The sequence below is a fragment of the Chlorella variabilis genome, assembly GCF_000147415.1.
Source record: "Chlorella variabilis unplaced genomic scaffold CHLNCscaffold_4, whole genome shotgun sequence".
NCBI lineage: Eukaryota > Viridiplantae > Chlorophyta > Trebouxiophyceae > Chlorellales > Chlorellaceae > Chlorella > Chlorella variabilis.
Window position 1 is genome coordinate 1,577,561 of NW_005435084.1, and position 15,003 is coordinate 1,592,563.

Consider the following 15,003-nt stretch of genomic DNA (forward strand, 5'->3'; position numbering starts at 1 on the left):
CGGCAGCCGTGCGGCGGCGCTGGCAGCAGGCTCACCACTCTCCAGGCTGGCTTGGTGGGCTGCACAGGCGCCGCCTGCACTCAAGGGGGACGGAAAGCAGGCGCGCCAGGCGACTGGTTTAGCGGCTGTCCCATCGGCCCTGTAGCTGACCGGCGGCACAGCAGCAAAGCCGACACGCACATTCAGCCCAACGCAAGCACAAGCAGCAACGGCAAGCCACACCGCACCTCTTTCGGCTTGCTGTCTGCCGCGTCGGCGGGCGGCGCCGCCGCCGCCTTGCCTTCGGCGGTCTCGCTGCTGGCGCCGCTCTCCTTGGATTCTGCTGGCCGCGCCTCGCCCTGCTGGGGCTTAACTGCGCCCTTGGCCGCGTCCTCCTGCCCAGCTGCTGCAGCTGGAGCCTTGGCCCGCTTCTCCTCGCCCTTGGCGCCCGTCTGCTTGGCGTCCTTCGCCTTGGTCGCGCTGCTGTCGACGCCCTGGTCCACAGCGGGCTCGGGGGCCGCCGGCTCGCTCTTGCCCTTGAGGATGGCCGCCCAGCCAGAGGTCAGCGGCTTGGGCGGCGGCACCTGCTCGACAACCTGCACGTGAACATCCAGGGGGTGGGCTGGGGGGCTGCTACAGGCGAGGGGAGCGCACATGCATGCCATGTGCGACAGCTACCTTCTTGGGCGCGGGGGGCTGGCTGTCGGCCGCCTGGGCGCCGCCCTCTGGCTGTGCAGCGTCTGGAAGCTTCTGGGACGCCTCCTCAGCAGCAGGAGGGGCCGCTGGGGTCGGGCCTCCCTCCATACTGTCGCTCCCCACGCTCCTTCGCTGCTGCTCGGCACGGCCGTCAGGCACAGGTGCCTATGGAATAATCTTGATGCGAATAGCGGACCTCGACGGCCTTCAGGAGTGTCGGCTTGGGAGGCGCAGCCTGGCTCTGCTGCCTCCTTGCTGCTGCACTACAAACAAGCCCAATTGAGACCAGGCAGCCGTATGCACAGCGCCCAACCAATGGGTGTGAGCCAGGACGCCCCCCAACCTGCATGCTGTGGATCGCCCTGCCTGCACTGGTAGAAGGTCGCGCTGTTGATCCAGGCTGGGCTCGCGCAATTCAAACGTGTTTTGGCTTCCAGGGCGCTGTCCCACTCCGCAGGACTGCCTGGAACACCACCGGCAGCACCCTTGCACCGGCGGCGTCGCCGGAGTGCGGTGGCATGTTGGGGATGGCTACTGCTCACAGGGCTCGTCGGGAGTTATTGCCTCCCAACGAGCCTGTCGATGAAGAAGGTGAGTTACAGAACGAATGAAATGGAATGCACCAGCCGGCGGGACACCTGCTAACCAACCCCAGTGCGCCGCCGCCTCAGCGCCCCCACTCTTGCCCACGCGCCGCCGCCTGGATGCCCTCCAGCAGTCCCCGGTACTCGCCATCCCGGCAGTCTGCCAGGCCCAGCTGGCTGGCATGCTGCAGGATGTCGTTGGCCCTGCAGGCAACGCGGCGCAGGTTTGAGATGAGACGTGGTGCTGGCAGCGGCGGCAGGCTGGCAGGGTGGGCGCTGTCGGCGGGCAGGGCTTGCGGCCAAGCAGGCAGGTTAGACCGCAGCTCACCGTTGCAGCGCCTCATCCGCCTTGGCCTGGAACAGCGGCACTGCCTGTGGGTGGAGGCACGCGTGGTGCAGCAGGAAGTAGGCCTTGCCCGTCTTCAAGCTCAGCGGCCCGCACTTCTTCTCCACCGCCCAAACCTTGCCCTCCACCTCCCGAATCTTCTCCACAATTGCTGTCGCACCGCCGCCACCGCCGGAACAAGCGGCAGCAAGCAGCGTCCCCTCCTCATGATTTTTACCATTGCTACCAGCCCCCAAGGCTGTCGCAGCTACGGCGGCGCCGCCACCAGCGTCCTGAGGTGGGCAGCCACCAGCAGGGGCCTGGTGTGCTGCCAAGCTGATATTGGTGCCGCCATTTGCCGCCGCCGCGTGCACCTCACCGCCGAGGGCTGTTGTGGTGACAGCTGCCTCCAAAGGCAATGTGGCCCTGTCTGCCAGCAGTGGCCAGCAGCCTCCATCCATTGCGATGGCACCCGGCTGGCAGCGGCCTCCTTCGCAAGCGGCTGACGCCTGCAGCGGCCCGCCTTGCTGCGGCGGCAGCAGTTTGAACACGATCTCCGGGATGCCGACTCCCCCACCCCCTCCTCTGCCCAAATCAGTTTCTGCTGCTGCTGCTCCCATCGTTGCCTCAGAGGACAGGCTGCCAGCAGGGATGCCCACTAGGGTGCGGCCCACTGGCATGTCTAGCTGCTGCTGCTGCTGGCACAGCTCCAGCGGCAGGATGGGCAGCAGCTCCAGCCCCAGCCCCAGCTGCATCATGGGCGGCACTACCGCGCTGCAGCCACCGACTGGCACCATGGCTGGCACCGCTGAGCTCGGCACGACTGGCACCGAAGCCGCCGCAGCCACGGCGGCAGCCGCTGCTGCAGCAGCTCCAGCAGCCGCAGCAGCTGCACCCCCCTTGAGAGCGGATGCTGCCTGCTGCTGCTGGCTGCTGCAGCAACCGCCAGAGAAATGTTGCGTGCTTGTGCTCCGTGCCTGTGGTGCCTGGGCGCCCGGCTGACAAAGCAGGCCAGCCAAGCTGGCCGGGGTGGTGCCCAGGCTTGAAAGGAAGGGCAGGGCCGTGGACAATGGGCTGCACAGGTCGGGCAGCGCGCTGCAGGGGCTGAGAATGCTGGCGACACAGCCGCTGCCACTGCCTGCATGCACACACATAGCCTTAGCGACAGCGGCGCGGGCCTGCATGCAGCTCTCATGTGGGCACAGTGCACCATGGCACAGTGCACCATGGCAGGGCCGCCCCGCCAACACCATGATACACGCACGAACACACACATGGTTCTAGACTCATGAGGCCTGGAGAGAACTCTCACCTGGCGCACGCGCAGGCGGAATGAGCGGGCTCTGCAGCACGGTATACAGCGGGGGCGACAGCAGGCTGCCAGCGCTGGCGCTGCCGCTGGTGCTGCGCCTGCAGATGTCGGGCGCCAGGTGCAGCTTGCCACCCTCGGCGCTAGGTGGCCGCAGGTTGGGGAGGCACAGGGGCTCTAAGCCACCTGAAGGCACCTGCCACTGTTGCTGGCTGCCTGGGAGAGCAGGCGGCTGGTGCGCTGCTTCATGCCTGCATCAGACGTGAAGCATTGGTGTGATTGCAGCATTGGTGTGCCACATCCACCAGAAGTACTAATACCTACATTTTGCATGTGTTCAGTATACTTGACCAGCGCTAGCAGCTGGATGCAGGGCTGGCTGATGCTAGGGCACACCTGGCAGGAAAGGCCGCCTCTGCTGCCGCCGCTGCCTCCCGCAGCCGCCCCACTTTGCCCTTGCGCAGCGAGTACAGCTTGGGCTCCTGCACAGGCACACACATTGAACCCGGGCCCTGGCAGAGACGCGCTGAGACCATAGCACTGGTGTCAGCCACAAACAGCAGCCTGGCACGCCCTGCAGTACCAGCTGATACAAGCCAACGGATCGGCAGCAGGGCTGCCTTCCCAACCCACCAGGCGCTCATCATCAGATGGTCCCAGCTGCTCTGAATCTGAGAGCCCCTCGTCGCTGCCGCTCCACTCTGCATCCTCGCTGTCGCTGCCGCGGCTGCGCCGTGCCTTCTTGGGCCGTCCAGGGCCCTGAAAGCCAACCAGGATAAGAGCATTGTTGCCAATTCCTTCCCACACAGAAAAGACGCCAGTTCCAGCAGCACTGAATGCATGGCATGCGGCATTCTCAACCCTCCTGTCATGAACAGAGCCCACAAGGCCTGCTATACGCTCATGCTGGCTATCTGACAAGCCAAGCACGCACACACCCTGCCAGTGCCGCCGGTGCTGGAAAACGGCGCAGCGTGGTGGAAGCCGCTGGCGGTGCTGGTACCGCGCTTGGTGAGCGAGACTGTGGTGGGCTGGGCGGCCGGCATCGCTGCCGCTGGCGCCTGGCGGACGCTGCTGTCCTGCCAGCAGGGCAGCAGGCCTTGGTCAACCCACTCCCGCAGCCCAAACATACCCTCCTGTGGCCTGCAGCCAGGCAGGCAGGGGGCTCAGCAAAGGCCACAGCGAGGTCGCCTTCCCCTGCTGCATCCCCACTGCTCCCTCCACAGGAGGCGTGCAGACCAACGCCCTGAGCAGGCAGGCACGCTGCCCGATGTGCGCCCCACCAGTCGCACCCAGCACTTGCCTGATGAAGAGCGAGTGCCGGTCCTTGCGCTTGATGTCTCCATACATGGCTGAGGCCATGGTGGCCTCGGGGGTCTTGCCGGAGCAGGCCAGCAGCCCCCAGTCGAGGGCCAGCCTGCAGGGCAGTCTGGCGCGCAGGCACAGCACGCTCAGCTCTGCAAACAACATGCCTGTGGCCCTAACCTGCCTGTGGCCCGATTGCGCAGTGGCACCAGGCAGCATGCGGCAGCTGCGCGCCTGCAGATCTCGCCGGTGGTCATGAGGCGGTGCGTGCGGCGCAGCACCTCCACCGCGGCCGACTTGAAGATGCCGCCGGCCGCGGGCGCCAGGGGCGGGCGCCCGTAGTACGATGATCCTGACATCGCTACCTCCTGCAGCACCAGGCAGACCCTCTCAGCCAGGGCAGCGGCATCAGAGTGTCGACGCTGTTCGGCGGCGGCGGCGCCACAACCTCTGCCCAACCGCAACCCCCTTCTTGACCTGCAGTTAGCCGGTCAGCGGCGCCTGCACTACTCTGCCATGTTTGATCGCTCCCGGCACGCACAATTGAGCCCTCCTGCGGCTTTTCGGCCCTCCCCGCGCCCTCACCTCGTCTCCCACGCCCGGCCTCCCCGCCCAGCTGGCGCGCCTTGGACCCCCCTTGCTGCGCAGCGGGCTCATTATAGAGGGTTAGGAGAAGGGCTGGGGCGGTGCAGCGCGCCAAGGAGGGAAATAGGCGCTTGACCGCAAGGCAGCGCGCGCTGCAAACCGCACCTCATAGAGCCGGCTGGGGGTCTCTTCGATGCGGGATCACGACACTGGATGCAGTTCAATCGGCCAGGCAGTGGACGCACGCGCCAGGGTTGTGGCGCTCTGGCCCTGCAAGTGGAAGCTGTCCCCTTTCCGCCTGTGCCCAATTCCAAACCGACAGCAAATGCATGAGACAAACGGAACTGGGCGATCAGGGGGCTCAATTTGCTTCCCATGGCGCCAGGCGTTACTCGCAGCTCGCGAGGGCTTAGACCCGGGCAGCCCGGCGAGGAGTTCCTGGCGTTCAGGGACGGCTCTGTCCTTTCGCCTCATCCAAGAGAGGCTTGCCTGGTTGCGTGCGGTAGTCGGCCGCAACAGCAGGTGAGCAATTTGGGGCATGCGCCCCATGATCGCCGCTGGCGGCCAGCAGGGGTTTGGGGGCGTCCTGGGTGCTCGTGGCCTGCATCCAGGCGGCCAGGGGGCGGCTGGAGCCTTGTCAGCCCCATGGCACTCAGCGATGGCGAGGGGGACGTGCTGTGGCGGGCTTTGGGGGCGCATGTGGACGTCTCGGCCCCCAGCACCCTTCGAGGCATTCATGGAGACCCGGCAGAAGGGGCAGCCTGGCCTGCAGCACGGATGGGCCTCTCCTTCCTGCAAGCAGGCAGCCACCCTGACCGCCCTTTCGCCCCGCTGCTGCTGCAGGCAAGATGGCGCGCGGCCCCAAGAAGCACCTGAAGCGCTTGGTGAGTGGCAGGCTGCTGCATGCAGCAGCGGCGGATGGGATGGCGGCGGCGGCGACCGCACACGCACAAGCGAAGCGAGTTGCCTTCTGAACACGTCTTGCTGCCTGGTGCTGCCTGCAGAATGCGCCCAAGCATTGGATGCTGGATAAGCTGGGCGGCATCTTTGTGAGTGCTTCAGCCGAGCTCGCAGCCGGGCACGAGGGCAGCTCAAAAGGCAGCGGCTGCGGCAGGCATTCTTTGGCAGCGCACTTGCAGCATCGAGGCGTTGCTCAGCTGGAGAAGGAGCGGCGGCAGCCTTGGAAGTGGCTGGAACTAGCTGGAGCGGCATGGGGGCGGTAATGCCCATCTGGGCAACACAGCTGCCCGGTCGCTGACGTGCTGCCCCGCCTGGCCTGCGTCCCCTGTGCTGTCGCCCGCGTGCAGGCCCCCAAGCCCTCCCCCGGCCCCCACAAGACCCGGGAGTGCCTGCCGCTCATCCTGCTGCTGCGCAACCGCCTGAAGTATGCGCTGACTGGCAAGGAGGTGACCAGCATCCTGATGCAGCGGCTGGTGGAGGTGGACGGCAAGGTGCGCACCGACAAGACCTACCCCGTGGGCTTCATGGACGTTATCGACATCCCCAAGACCGGTGAGGGGCGGGCCGCAGGGCAGGGGGGCGCAGGCAGGGAGGGAGGAGGGGAGGGAAGGGGCGGTGTGACGGCATGGCAGCGGGTGCAGGGCGCTGCTGCCGCGTATGTCGCGCACCCCCGCATGCGCATGTCTGTTGCTGCGCTGCCGCCGCGTGCTGCGCTGCCTGCTCTGCCGTGCTGTTGCTGCCGCGGCTGCTCAGTTTTGGGAGCTTTGGGGCAACGGCGAGCCAGGACGGAATCAGCACGTGGCCAGCATGCCAGCCGCGCCGCGCGAGAGAGGCTGGGGCGGCAGCCATCCACTTGGGGCATCACTTGATGCAGCCTCGTGGCAGTGAGGAAGCCCAGCTGCAGCCTGGTTGTACTGCAACAGCAAGCTGGATCAGCAGGGCAGCAGGCAGCCACTCGCAGCAGCAGCAGCAGCAGGTGGCACTGGAACTCTCGAGGCGCTGGCCTGGCAGCACAGGGATGAGCGCTCCGCTGGAGCAGCAGCACAGCAGCACCATGGCGGTGACGGCTTGGCAGGCAGCAGGGCGCCTGCCTTCCTGCGCCAGCTCCACTCCGCGCGCTCCGCTGCTCTCCTGCTGCCCCTGCCCCTGCGCCCTACCGGCCTGCAGCTGACGCGCGCACGCCCGCCCTTGCCCCCGCCCCCGCGCCGCCCGCCGCAGACGAGCACTTCCGCCTTGTGTACGACGCCAAGGGCCGCTTTGTGGTGCACCGCATCACCAAGGAGGAGGCCAGCTACAAGCTGTGCAAGGTCAAGCGGCTGGCATTCGGCAAGGGCGGCATCCCGCACATCGGCACGCACGACGGCCGCACCGTGCGCTACCCCGACCCCGAGATCAAGGTGCGGCCCGGCGGGGGCGGGCGGGGGCTGGCTGGCACTGGCTGGCACTGGCTGGGGCTTGCTGGCAGCCGCGGGGGCGCGGGGCCGGGCCCCTGTGCACGCGCCGCGCCCGGCCCGGCGCAGCTCGCCCTTGCCCCCGGCCCTCCCTCTGCCGCGCACGGCGCCGCAAAGCGTGCCCACCCCCTTGCGCCATGCGCCCCCGCGCCTGCAGGTGAACGACACTGTGATGCTGGACCTGGAGAGCGGCAAGGTGAAGGACTTCATCAAGTTTGATGTGGGCAACCTGGCCATGGCCACGGGCGGCCACAACAACGGCCGCGTGGGCACCATTGTGCACAAGGAGAAGCACAAGGGCTCCTTCGACATTGTGCACATCAAGGACGCGGGTGGGTGGCCTCGCCGGCGGGAGCAGCACGGGCCAGCAGCACGCGGCAGGCGCTGTCGGCGGCAGCTGGTGTGTCCCTTGGCCTTGCTCCACCCCGCCCCGGCGCTGACTGGGACCTGGTGTCGCCGCCGCTGCCTCCCCTGCTGCCCGCCTGCCTGCAGCGGGCCACACCTTTGCCACCCGCATGACCAATGTGTTTGTGATTGGCAAGGGCGACAAGCCCATGATCTCGCTGCCCAAGGGCAAGGGCATCCGGCAGAGCATCCTGCAGGAGCAGGCCAAGCTGTACGGCAAGACGCAGGCGTGAGCCTGCGGCACGCCCCAGCGGCCCTCCTCCCGAGCCCTCGCCCCCACGGGGCGCGGGCCGGGAGCGGATGCGCCCGCCAGGCGGCAGCGCGCCACCTGGCGTGCCTCCGCAGCAGCAGAGATGGGTGGCGGCGGCCCCACCCGCACGCCAGCCCAGTCAGCAGCAGCTGCTAGCAGCATAGGCAGGTCCCCCTGGGACGGCCCGCTGCCAGCGCACACCCAGCAGCTGCCGAGGCGATATTGCAGCACCATTAGGCTTGTAAAAGCAAGATATTGTCGAGAGAGGTGCAGGGCTGCTGTTAAGCCAGGGAGCGGGGCAGCGCAGGGCACTGCAGTGCACCGCTCCGATGGCGGCGGTTGCCGAGCTGCTCCCAACCTCTTTCCAGCACCGTCCAAAACTGCCGGTTTGTTAAATCAGCAGGGGGCTGTTGGTTGGACAGACTGGGCCCGGCCGGCCACGGGCATCTCTAGACAATAAAGGGCAAGCAAAAGAACGCGGGAAACCAGGAACGCTGCAGAGGGGACACTGTTCCGCAAGATAGGTCGATGCTGAGTAAACAGGGTGCGGCGGGCGCCTGTTTGGTGGCGCCTGCATGGCATGCATGCGGGTCGGGGGGTAGGGACTGAATCAAATGTTAAACTGAGCAGAAAAGGGGCCAACGGGGGTAGGGTGCGCCGTGGCGCCTGAGGGAAAGGGTGGTGTGTGAGATGCGTGGAGAGGAGGGAAGAATGCCGTGCATGCATCTCGGGGCATGGGATGGTAGCACCTGGGCTTTGTGCAGGCTGAGGTGGAGCAGGTGCGTGAGCAACTTGCGGCCTCCCCAGCCAAGCTCGGCTGCGCGCAGGCTGCACCAGGATGGGCGCAGCGCGCTGCCAGCTAGGCGTTCATGGAGTTTATGGAGCGAGTGAGATGGGGCATCGGGTTGATGGCGCATGCAGATGCAGCAGGTGGGAAAAGGCCGCGGGGCATTCGTTGGTTGGGGCGTGTCTTGGTCATCCACGGGGGCGGCGGCGTGAAAGGAATTTCAGGGGCGGCGGTTGGGGACTCGTCAGGTGGGGTGTGGGGCGTCGAGCGTTGGCGCATGCGGCATGCGCCGTCCGGTGCAGGCCAGTCAGTGCAGGCGCAGGGTGTGGAAGCCGCTGATGGAGCTGTTGCAGGCGGGGCAGCTGGGGCTGGTGTTGCAGTGCTGCTTGATGCAGACCTCGCAGTAGAGGAAGTGCAGGCAGGGCAGCACCACGCAGTTGCGCTGGACCTGCGCAGGCGGCACAGGCAGGTGCAGCGGCCGGGGTCAGCAAACAGCAGGGTGAGGCGCGCGGGTGGGCTGCAAGCCTGGCAACACACGGCCCTTGGCACGCGGCACGGCACAGCGGGCGGGCTGCCTCGCCTTCAGCCCAGGGCCCCCTGCCTGTGCTGCCACACAGCTGCGCCTCGCAGGGTTGCGTCGCACTCACCGAGCGGCACATGCGGCACATGAGCGCCTGCTGGAACTCCCGGCACTTGTCCTCCAGGCCCCGCACCTGCTGCCGCAGGCCCTCGCGCTCCTGCAACGGCAGCGTGCAGGATGGGGGTGAGGGAGCCGCAGCGTGCAAAGGCAGGCCGCGGCACGGCTGGAGGGCAGGCGTGGCCGCAAGCGGCAGGCACGGCAGGGGCGAGGCAGCGCCGGCGGCCGCTCCGCGCCACCGCCACACCTGTATCGCGCTGAACAGCTGTCGCTTCTTGTCCTGCAGCTGCTGCGTGAGGTCGTTGTTGCGCTGCGCCTGGCAGTCGCGCTCCTGCAGCGCCGCCTTCACCTGCCGCTTCATGTTGCTGCAGGGGCGTGGGAGGTGGGCAGTGGCGGGTGGTGGTGAGTAGTGGCGGTGATTAGTTGCAGGGAGGGTGGAGAGGTGGGCGGAGAAGCGGCGTAGGCTGCAGGCTAGGCCCGGGCTCACCGACGCAGGACGCACGCGCAGCACGGCAGCGAGAAACCAGCCCCCACTTCAGCCCGCCCGCCCTGCCAGCACCCCTCACCCACCTGACTTCCAGCGGCTCGTTGCCGCTGCCCGCCGAGTCCTGCCGCTCCATGGACGTGGCGGCCGCCAGCGTGCCCGCCTCGTCTCCCACCGACCCCTGCTGCCAGTCGAGCAGCTGGCGCTGCTTCTGCAGCGCCGCCAGCGAGTCGGGGTCCAGCAGGTGGCTCTGGCTCTCAAACAGCTCCAGGCTGGCCTCATCCAGCATCCCGCCCAGCTGCACACGCGCGCACGCACACACACACAGAGCCGGGGGGCAGGCGGGGGTTGGTGGTGTCGCTTCCCCAAGCAGGGGCTGGTGCCACGCGAGGGGAGTGGGGGATGGGGCATGGCTGCCCTGCCGGGCCGGGTGGCGCAGCGGCCATTTGGAGTGCAGGCAGCGTCCCTCTGCTTGAACGTCTGCACACCCACATCCACACCCACACCCACACACCGCCTCACCTCCTGCATGTTGAACTGGGGTGCCACGCTGCCGCTGAGCAGGCCGCCGCGCACGGGCGCAGAGGCGCCCAGGTAGTGCCCGCCGCCTATGCCGCGTGCCCGCGAGCGGCGGTGGTCAGACCCGGAGGCTGAGGCCGCCAGGTTGCCCCACCGCGGGTCATCGGAGCCGGCCAGCACCGCCAGCTGCTCGGGCAGGGAGGCGGGCTGCCAGGGGCGGCGCTGGTGGGCGCCCGCGCAGCCAATCGGCATGGCCTGCGCAGCCTGCTGCTGCTGCTGCTGCTGCTGCTGGATGTCGTGGAAGCTCATGCTGCGGCGGCCCAGCGCGTGCTGCTGCTGCAGCCCAAAGGCGGTCAGCTGCTGCTGCTGCTGCATCTGGGTGAAGTGGACGGCCTGGGCGGCGGTGAGGCCGCTCATGGGCGCCGACGTGCTACGCTGCAGCACGTCCATTGATGCGGGGCTGCCCGCCTGCGCCTGCGCCTGCATCTGCTGCTGCTGCAGCAGCAGCTGCTGCTGCCGGCGGTCCAGCGGCGGGCGGCCAGAGCCCTCGGGCGATGGCGGCGAGCCGCTGTGCTGGCCGTTCAGCCCGCCGTTCATTGCCCCGCTCTCTGCCTGCTCCGGCCATGGCTGCCCGCTGATCACCTGCCAGCACTGGCGGCAAAGGTAGTCGCTGCCGTGCTGGCGAACACCGCCGCCAACCTGCAGCTGGGGGCGGGGGCGAGGCACTGAGCGACTTGCAGGACCGACCTGACGGCTGTGCAGGCGGCAGCCCCCCAGCCATGGCGCTTACCGGGGTGTAGCGCAGGTCGTGGCGAGCAAAGGTGCGGCTGCAGAGCGAGCACCCCTGTCCGTTCATTCCCTACGGACTTGCAGGGCAAACGGCGCACCCTGCACCGCAATACAGCAGCGTCTGCTCGTCGCTCCGTGCAACCCGCTCCGTGCGTAAGCCGCGCTGCCCACCCGGTTCATTGTCCTCACGCATGTGGCTTGCAGCTGGGTGCAGCAGCACCATCCCGCCACGGGCATGCGGTGCACAGCAAGCGGGGCGCCAGACATACCTACGCCCTGCGGCTCCTGCCAGAACTGGCTCCTCGTCGACAGAGGCGCACAGGGCTTGGACAGCGTCTAAACATGCATCACTGACCACATCTGCGAACAACAGGCAGGTTGGCAGCAGGACAGCACAGGAAATGGAGCACAGGCGCCGCTGAGCGGGCGTAGCAGGGCGGCACGCGTCGGGACATCCTATCTTGCCTCTCATTCGCTCGCTCGCAGCGGGTGATGAGGCGTCCTGTGCCTTCCTTTCCAATCACAGGCCACTTATGGCATGTGGTGAAAAAAAGGAGGTTGGCGGTGATGCCAGACGCACAGCTGCAGGAAAACAGCGCAGCTGAGCGGGTGCCCCGGAGTTGCTGGGTTTGCGCTAGTGGCTTGATCCAGTTGTGTCAGCATGCCACTTCTATCCCATTACAACAGCTGAAGGTTGAACAGCAGTGGGGGGCGCGCAGTGTGTGTGTGTGTGTGTGTGTGTGTGTGTGTGTGTGTGTCGGCCCCTGGGCCGACGGGTGCCAGCGACGCTAAACGTTGAATCGGGCAGGAGCCATGTATTGATGCGCACCGTGCCCATCGCATGCAACCGGCTCCAGCAGTAGGTGCACATGCGGCAAAGAGATGGAAGGGCTTTCCTCAAAAATGCGGCGCGGCGCCCTGCTGTCCGCCGCCAGGTCATCCGCCTGCAGGCCAAGACCCCGCCCCTCGCCTGCCGCCCTCAAATCATGGAAGTCAGATTGAGGGCTGACGCCACAGGCAGGGTTCCCGTTGTGGTGCCCAGCGGGAGGGAGATGGAGGCGGAGAAGGCCGCAAGCGGCGCATCTCCCCCGCTAGCAGTAAGAGTGAAGGCCCCGCAGCACCCTCGCCTCGCGGCTCTCAAGGCAAGGGTCTGTTGGGGCGAGGGGAGCACCGGGCCAGCCTTGGGGCCCACGCCTGGCATGGGTGGTTGCGAGATGAGATCGGTGGGATTTGCTCCCCCGGCGCGGGCCTAACAGCCGGCCAGGGCTGGGACAGCCTGCCAGTATTACCGCGGAGGTAAAGCAGGGGAGGACAGCCAGGGCAGCCTGTCCGCGCACCCCACTGCCGCCGCCTCACCGCCCTGTCCGCTCCGCGCACTGCCTGCCCGCAGGGAGAGCCAGAGCAGCTAGACATCAGCCCCCATAGCCCCCTGGTGTCCACCGCACTGGATGAGAATGGCTGGGTGTGCGGTGAGTCTCCCTGCCAGGCTTCGCGGGCAGCGGCTGAGCACACTCTCCACGCACAAGAGCAGCCGACGACGCTGCCGCCCGCCAATCCCCGCGGCCTCACCGCCGCCTCACCGCACTTCTGCCGCCGCTTGCCTTGTCCCGCGCGCCGCAGGCTGCAACAGCAACGGCCAGCTGGGCGTGGGCGACACGGCAGACGTGGCGGAGCCGCAGTCGCTCAAGGTGGCGCGCCGCTGGGCGGCGCTCAGCATGGGCAGCAGCCACGCGGCGGGCGTGACGGGGCAGGGGGAGGTGTACACCTGGGGCCTGAACGACAAGGGCCAGCTGGGCTCGGCCACCGGCCCCGGAGAGAACAAGGACGCGCCCAAGCGCATGGAGCTGCTGGTGGGCTGGAACGTCAAGTGAGTCTGGCCGAGCCCTGCTGGCGCGCTGGCTGGCCGGCTGGCCGGTGCTGCAAGGCGTGCAATGCCAGGGAAGCATGGCTGCCGCGGCCGCTGCGCCTGGCGGTGGCGGCTAGCTGATGCACAACCCGTCTTTCCCGCTCCTCCCTCCCCGCGCTCTCCCGCACCCGTCCCCTAGCCCCCCACCCCACCCCTCCCCCGCCCCCTCCCTGGCCCCCCACCGCAGGGCCATCTCCTGCGGCGCGGAGCACACCATCGCCATCACCCCCGAGGACGTCATCACCTGGGGCTCCAACGAGTACGGCCAGTGCGGGCACGGCGACAAGGCGGAGACGGACTGGGTGAAGCCTCGCAGCATCAAGATGCTGCACGAGCAGATGGTGACGCAGGTCATCTGCGGGCGGTACCACACCCTGTGCGTCACCGCCACCTCCCAGGTCTACGCCTGGGGGCGCAACAGCAGCGGCCAGCTGGGCCTGGGAGACACGGCGGACCGGCGGGGGCCCACGCTGGTGGAGGGCCTGTGGGCGCTGCCGGTGCAGCAGCTGGCGGCAGGTGGGCGACGCTGCCGGCCGGGGGCCGCCTGCTGTCGCCCTGCTGTGCTGCGGGTGCCTGCGCGCGCCTGCTCGGGCTGCATGCCCGTCACCTGGCGTGCAGCTCTGGCAGCCACCTTGCCCCGACGCCTGCCGCGCCGCGCCTCGCCCACCACACGTCTGCCCCCCCCTCCCCTGCATCCCCCCCACACACACACTGCCGCAGGCGAGGCGCACAGCGTGGCGCTCACCAGCAACGGCTTCCTGTTCACCTGGGGCGGCAACGAGCACGGCCAGCTGGGCCTGCCGCACGCCGCCGAGGTGGCCAGCCAGATTCAGGCCAGCCGCACCGCCAGCGAGCGCAAGCGCGTCAACCGCCGCGTCAACCAGCGCTTCCTGTCGGCCATGGCCGAGATGGGCATACCCCCCGAGCAGGCTGAGCTGGCGCTGCACGAGACGGGCAACGTGGGGGTGGAGGTGGCCACCGAGTGGCTGTTCAGCGTGCCGCAGGATGTGCTGGAGACGCACCTGGCGGGGGAGCCGGGCACGCCGCAGGAGGAGGTGGGGGCCGTGCACGACGACGGCCGCGTGCTGGCGCCCAAGCGCGTGGCGCTGCAGGTGGGGCGGGGGCTGGGGGCCGCTGGGGAGGGTCCGCCGCCACGGGCTGGGCGGGAGCAGCACCAGCAGCTGGGCCGTGGCACACGGCGAGTTGTGCAGCCCTTGCGCATGTGCAGCCCACCGCCACCCGGCCTCCTGGCATGCGCCCGACTCCCCCTCCTGCTCCTGCCCCTGCCCCTGCCCCTGCCCTGCTGCAGGGCGTGCGCTTTGTGGCTGCGGGCAGCTTCCACACCGTGGCGCTGACGGACGAGGAGGTGTACAGCTGGGGCGACAACAGCGGCGGCCAGCTGGGCAACCGCACCTTCCGCCCCGTCAGCTTGCCTTCAGAGGTGATTGACCTGGCGGGGCGCGGCGTGTGCCAGGTGGCCTGCGGCGCGCAGCACACGCTGTTTGTGTGCCGCGACGGCGAGGTGTACGGCTGCGGCAGCAGCGCGCACGGCCAGCTGCCGGCCGCCGAGGCCGACCCCGACACCAGCCGCCCCGCGCCCCAGGGCGGCGGCCTGCTGCTGGCCACGCCCGCGCCGCTGCGCCTGCGCTTCCTGGAGGCCGGCGGCGGCGGCAGCTCCGGCGGCCACGCCGCGCCGGCCCACGCCTCCTCCCCCGTCGTCTCCGCCGTGGTGGCGGGCGCGCACTGCTCCGCCTTCCTCACCCGCGCCGCCGACGAGCTTCCCGACCAGGCGGCGCCTCGGCTGTGGGAGCGGCTGCAGAGCGCGGTGGGCGCGGCGCACGCGGCCCCCAACAACCTAGAGAGCGACGCGCACGTGCGGCCCATCGCCGCCGCCGTGGAGCGCATCTTCTCCTCCTCCGCCGCCATCTCGGCCGCCTTTGGGCTCAAGGACATGGTGGGCCTGGATGTGGGGCTGCTGGAGTCCACCCAGCGCGCCATCCTGGAGCTGGAGCCGCCCGCGGCGCCCAAGAAG

At 68.6% G+C, this 15,003-nt stretch overlaps 4 protein-coding genes across 4 annotated transcripts; 2 read left to right on the forward strand and 2 right to left on the reverse strand.

Moving 5' to 3' along the window:
* Positions 1 to 1,342: 1,342 nt before the first annotated feature.
* CHLNCDRAFT_57107 (hypothetical protein) lies at positions 1,343 to 4,557 on the reverse strand (the record flags this gene model as incomplete). Its single annotated transcript, XM_005850324.1, has 7 exons — positions 1,343 to 1,463; positions 1,588 to 2,722; positions 2,897 to 3,144; positions 3,290 to 3,375; positions 3,527 to 3,690; positions 4,177 to 4,310; positions 4,379 to 4,557. The coding sequence occupies 7 exons, from the start codon at positions 4,555 to 4,557 to the stop codon at positions 1,343 to 1,345; spliced, it is 2,067 nt and encodes a 688-aa protein (XP_005850386.1).
* Positions 4,558 to 5,254: 697 nt separating this feature from the next.
* On the forward strand, positions 5,255 to 8,122 carry CHLNCDRAFT_59606 (hypothetical protein). Its single transcript, XM_005850079.1, has 7 exons — positions 5,255 to 5,305; positions 5,627 to 5,667; positions 5,788 to 5,832; positions 6,091 to 6,295; positions 6,962 to 7,140; positions 7,352 to 7,526; positions 7,687 to 8,122. Exons 2-7 carry the CDS (start codon positions 5,632 to 5,634, stop codon positions 7,830 to 7,832), a joined length of 786 nt encoding a protein of 261 aa, XP_005850141.1. The 5' UTR covers positions 5,255 to 5,305; positions 5,627 to 5,631; the 3' UTR covers positions 7,833 to 8,122.
* Positions 8,123 to 8,943: 821 nt separating this feature from the next.
* CHLNCDRAFT_57109 (expressed protein) lies at positions 8,944 to 11,132 on the reverse strand (the record flags this gene model as incomplete). Its single annotated transcript, XM_005850325.1, has 6 exons — positions 8,944 to 9,084; positions 9,284 to 9,373; positions 9,521 to 9,638; positions 9,844 to 10,055; positions 10,280 to 10,975; positions 11,067 to 11,132. 6 exons carry the CDS (start codon positions 11,130 to 11,132, stop codon positions 8,944 to 8,946), a joined length of 1,323 nt encoding a protein of 440 aa, XP_005850387.1.
* A 1,387-nt stretch (positions 11,133 to 12,519) lies between these two features.
* Positions 12,520 to 13,771, forward strand: CHLNCDRAFT_20586 (hypothetical protein; the record flags this gene model as incomplete). The annotated part of the gene is made up of 3 exons (XM_005850080.1): positions 12,520 to 12,932; positions 13,159 to 13,487; positions 13,692 to 13,771. Coding segments are annotated over 3 exons (822 nt in total), but the record flags the coding sequence as incomplete, so codon positions are not given.
* Between the last annotated feature and the right edge of the window lie 1,232 nt (positions 13,772 to 15,003).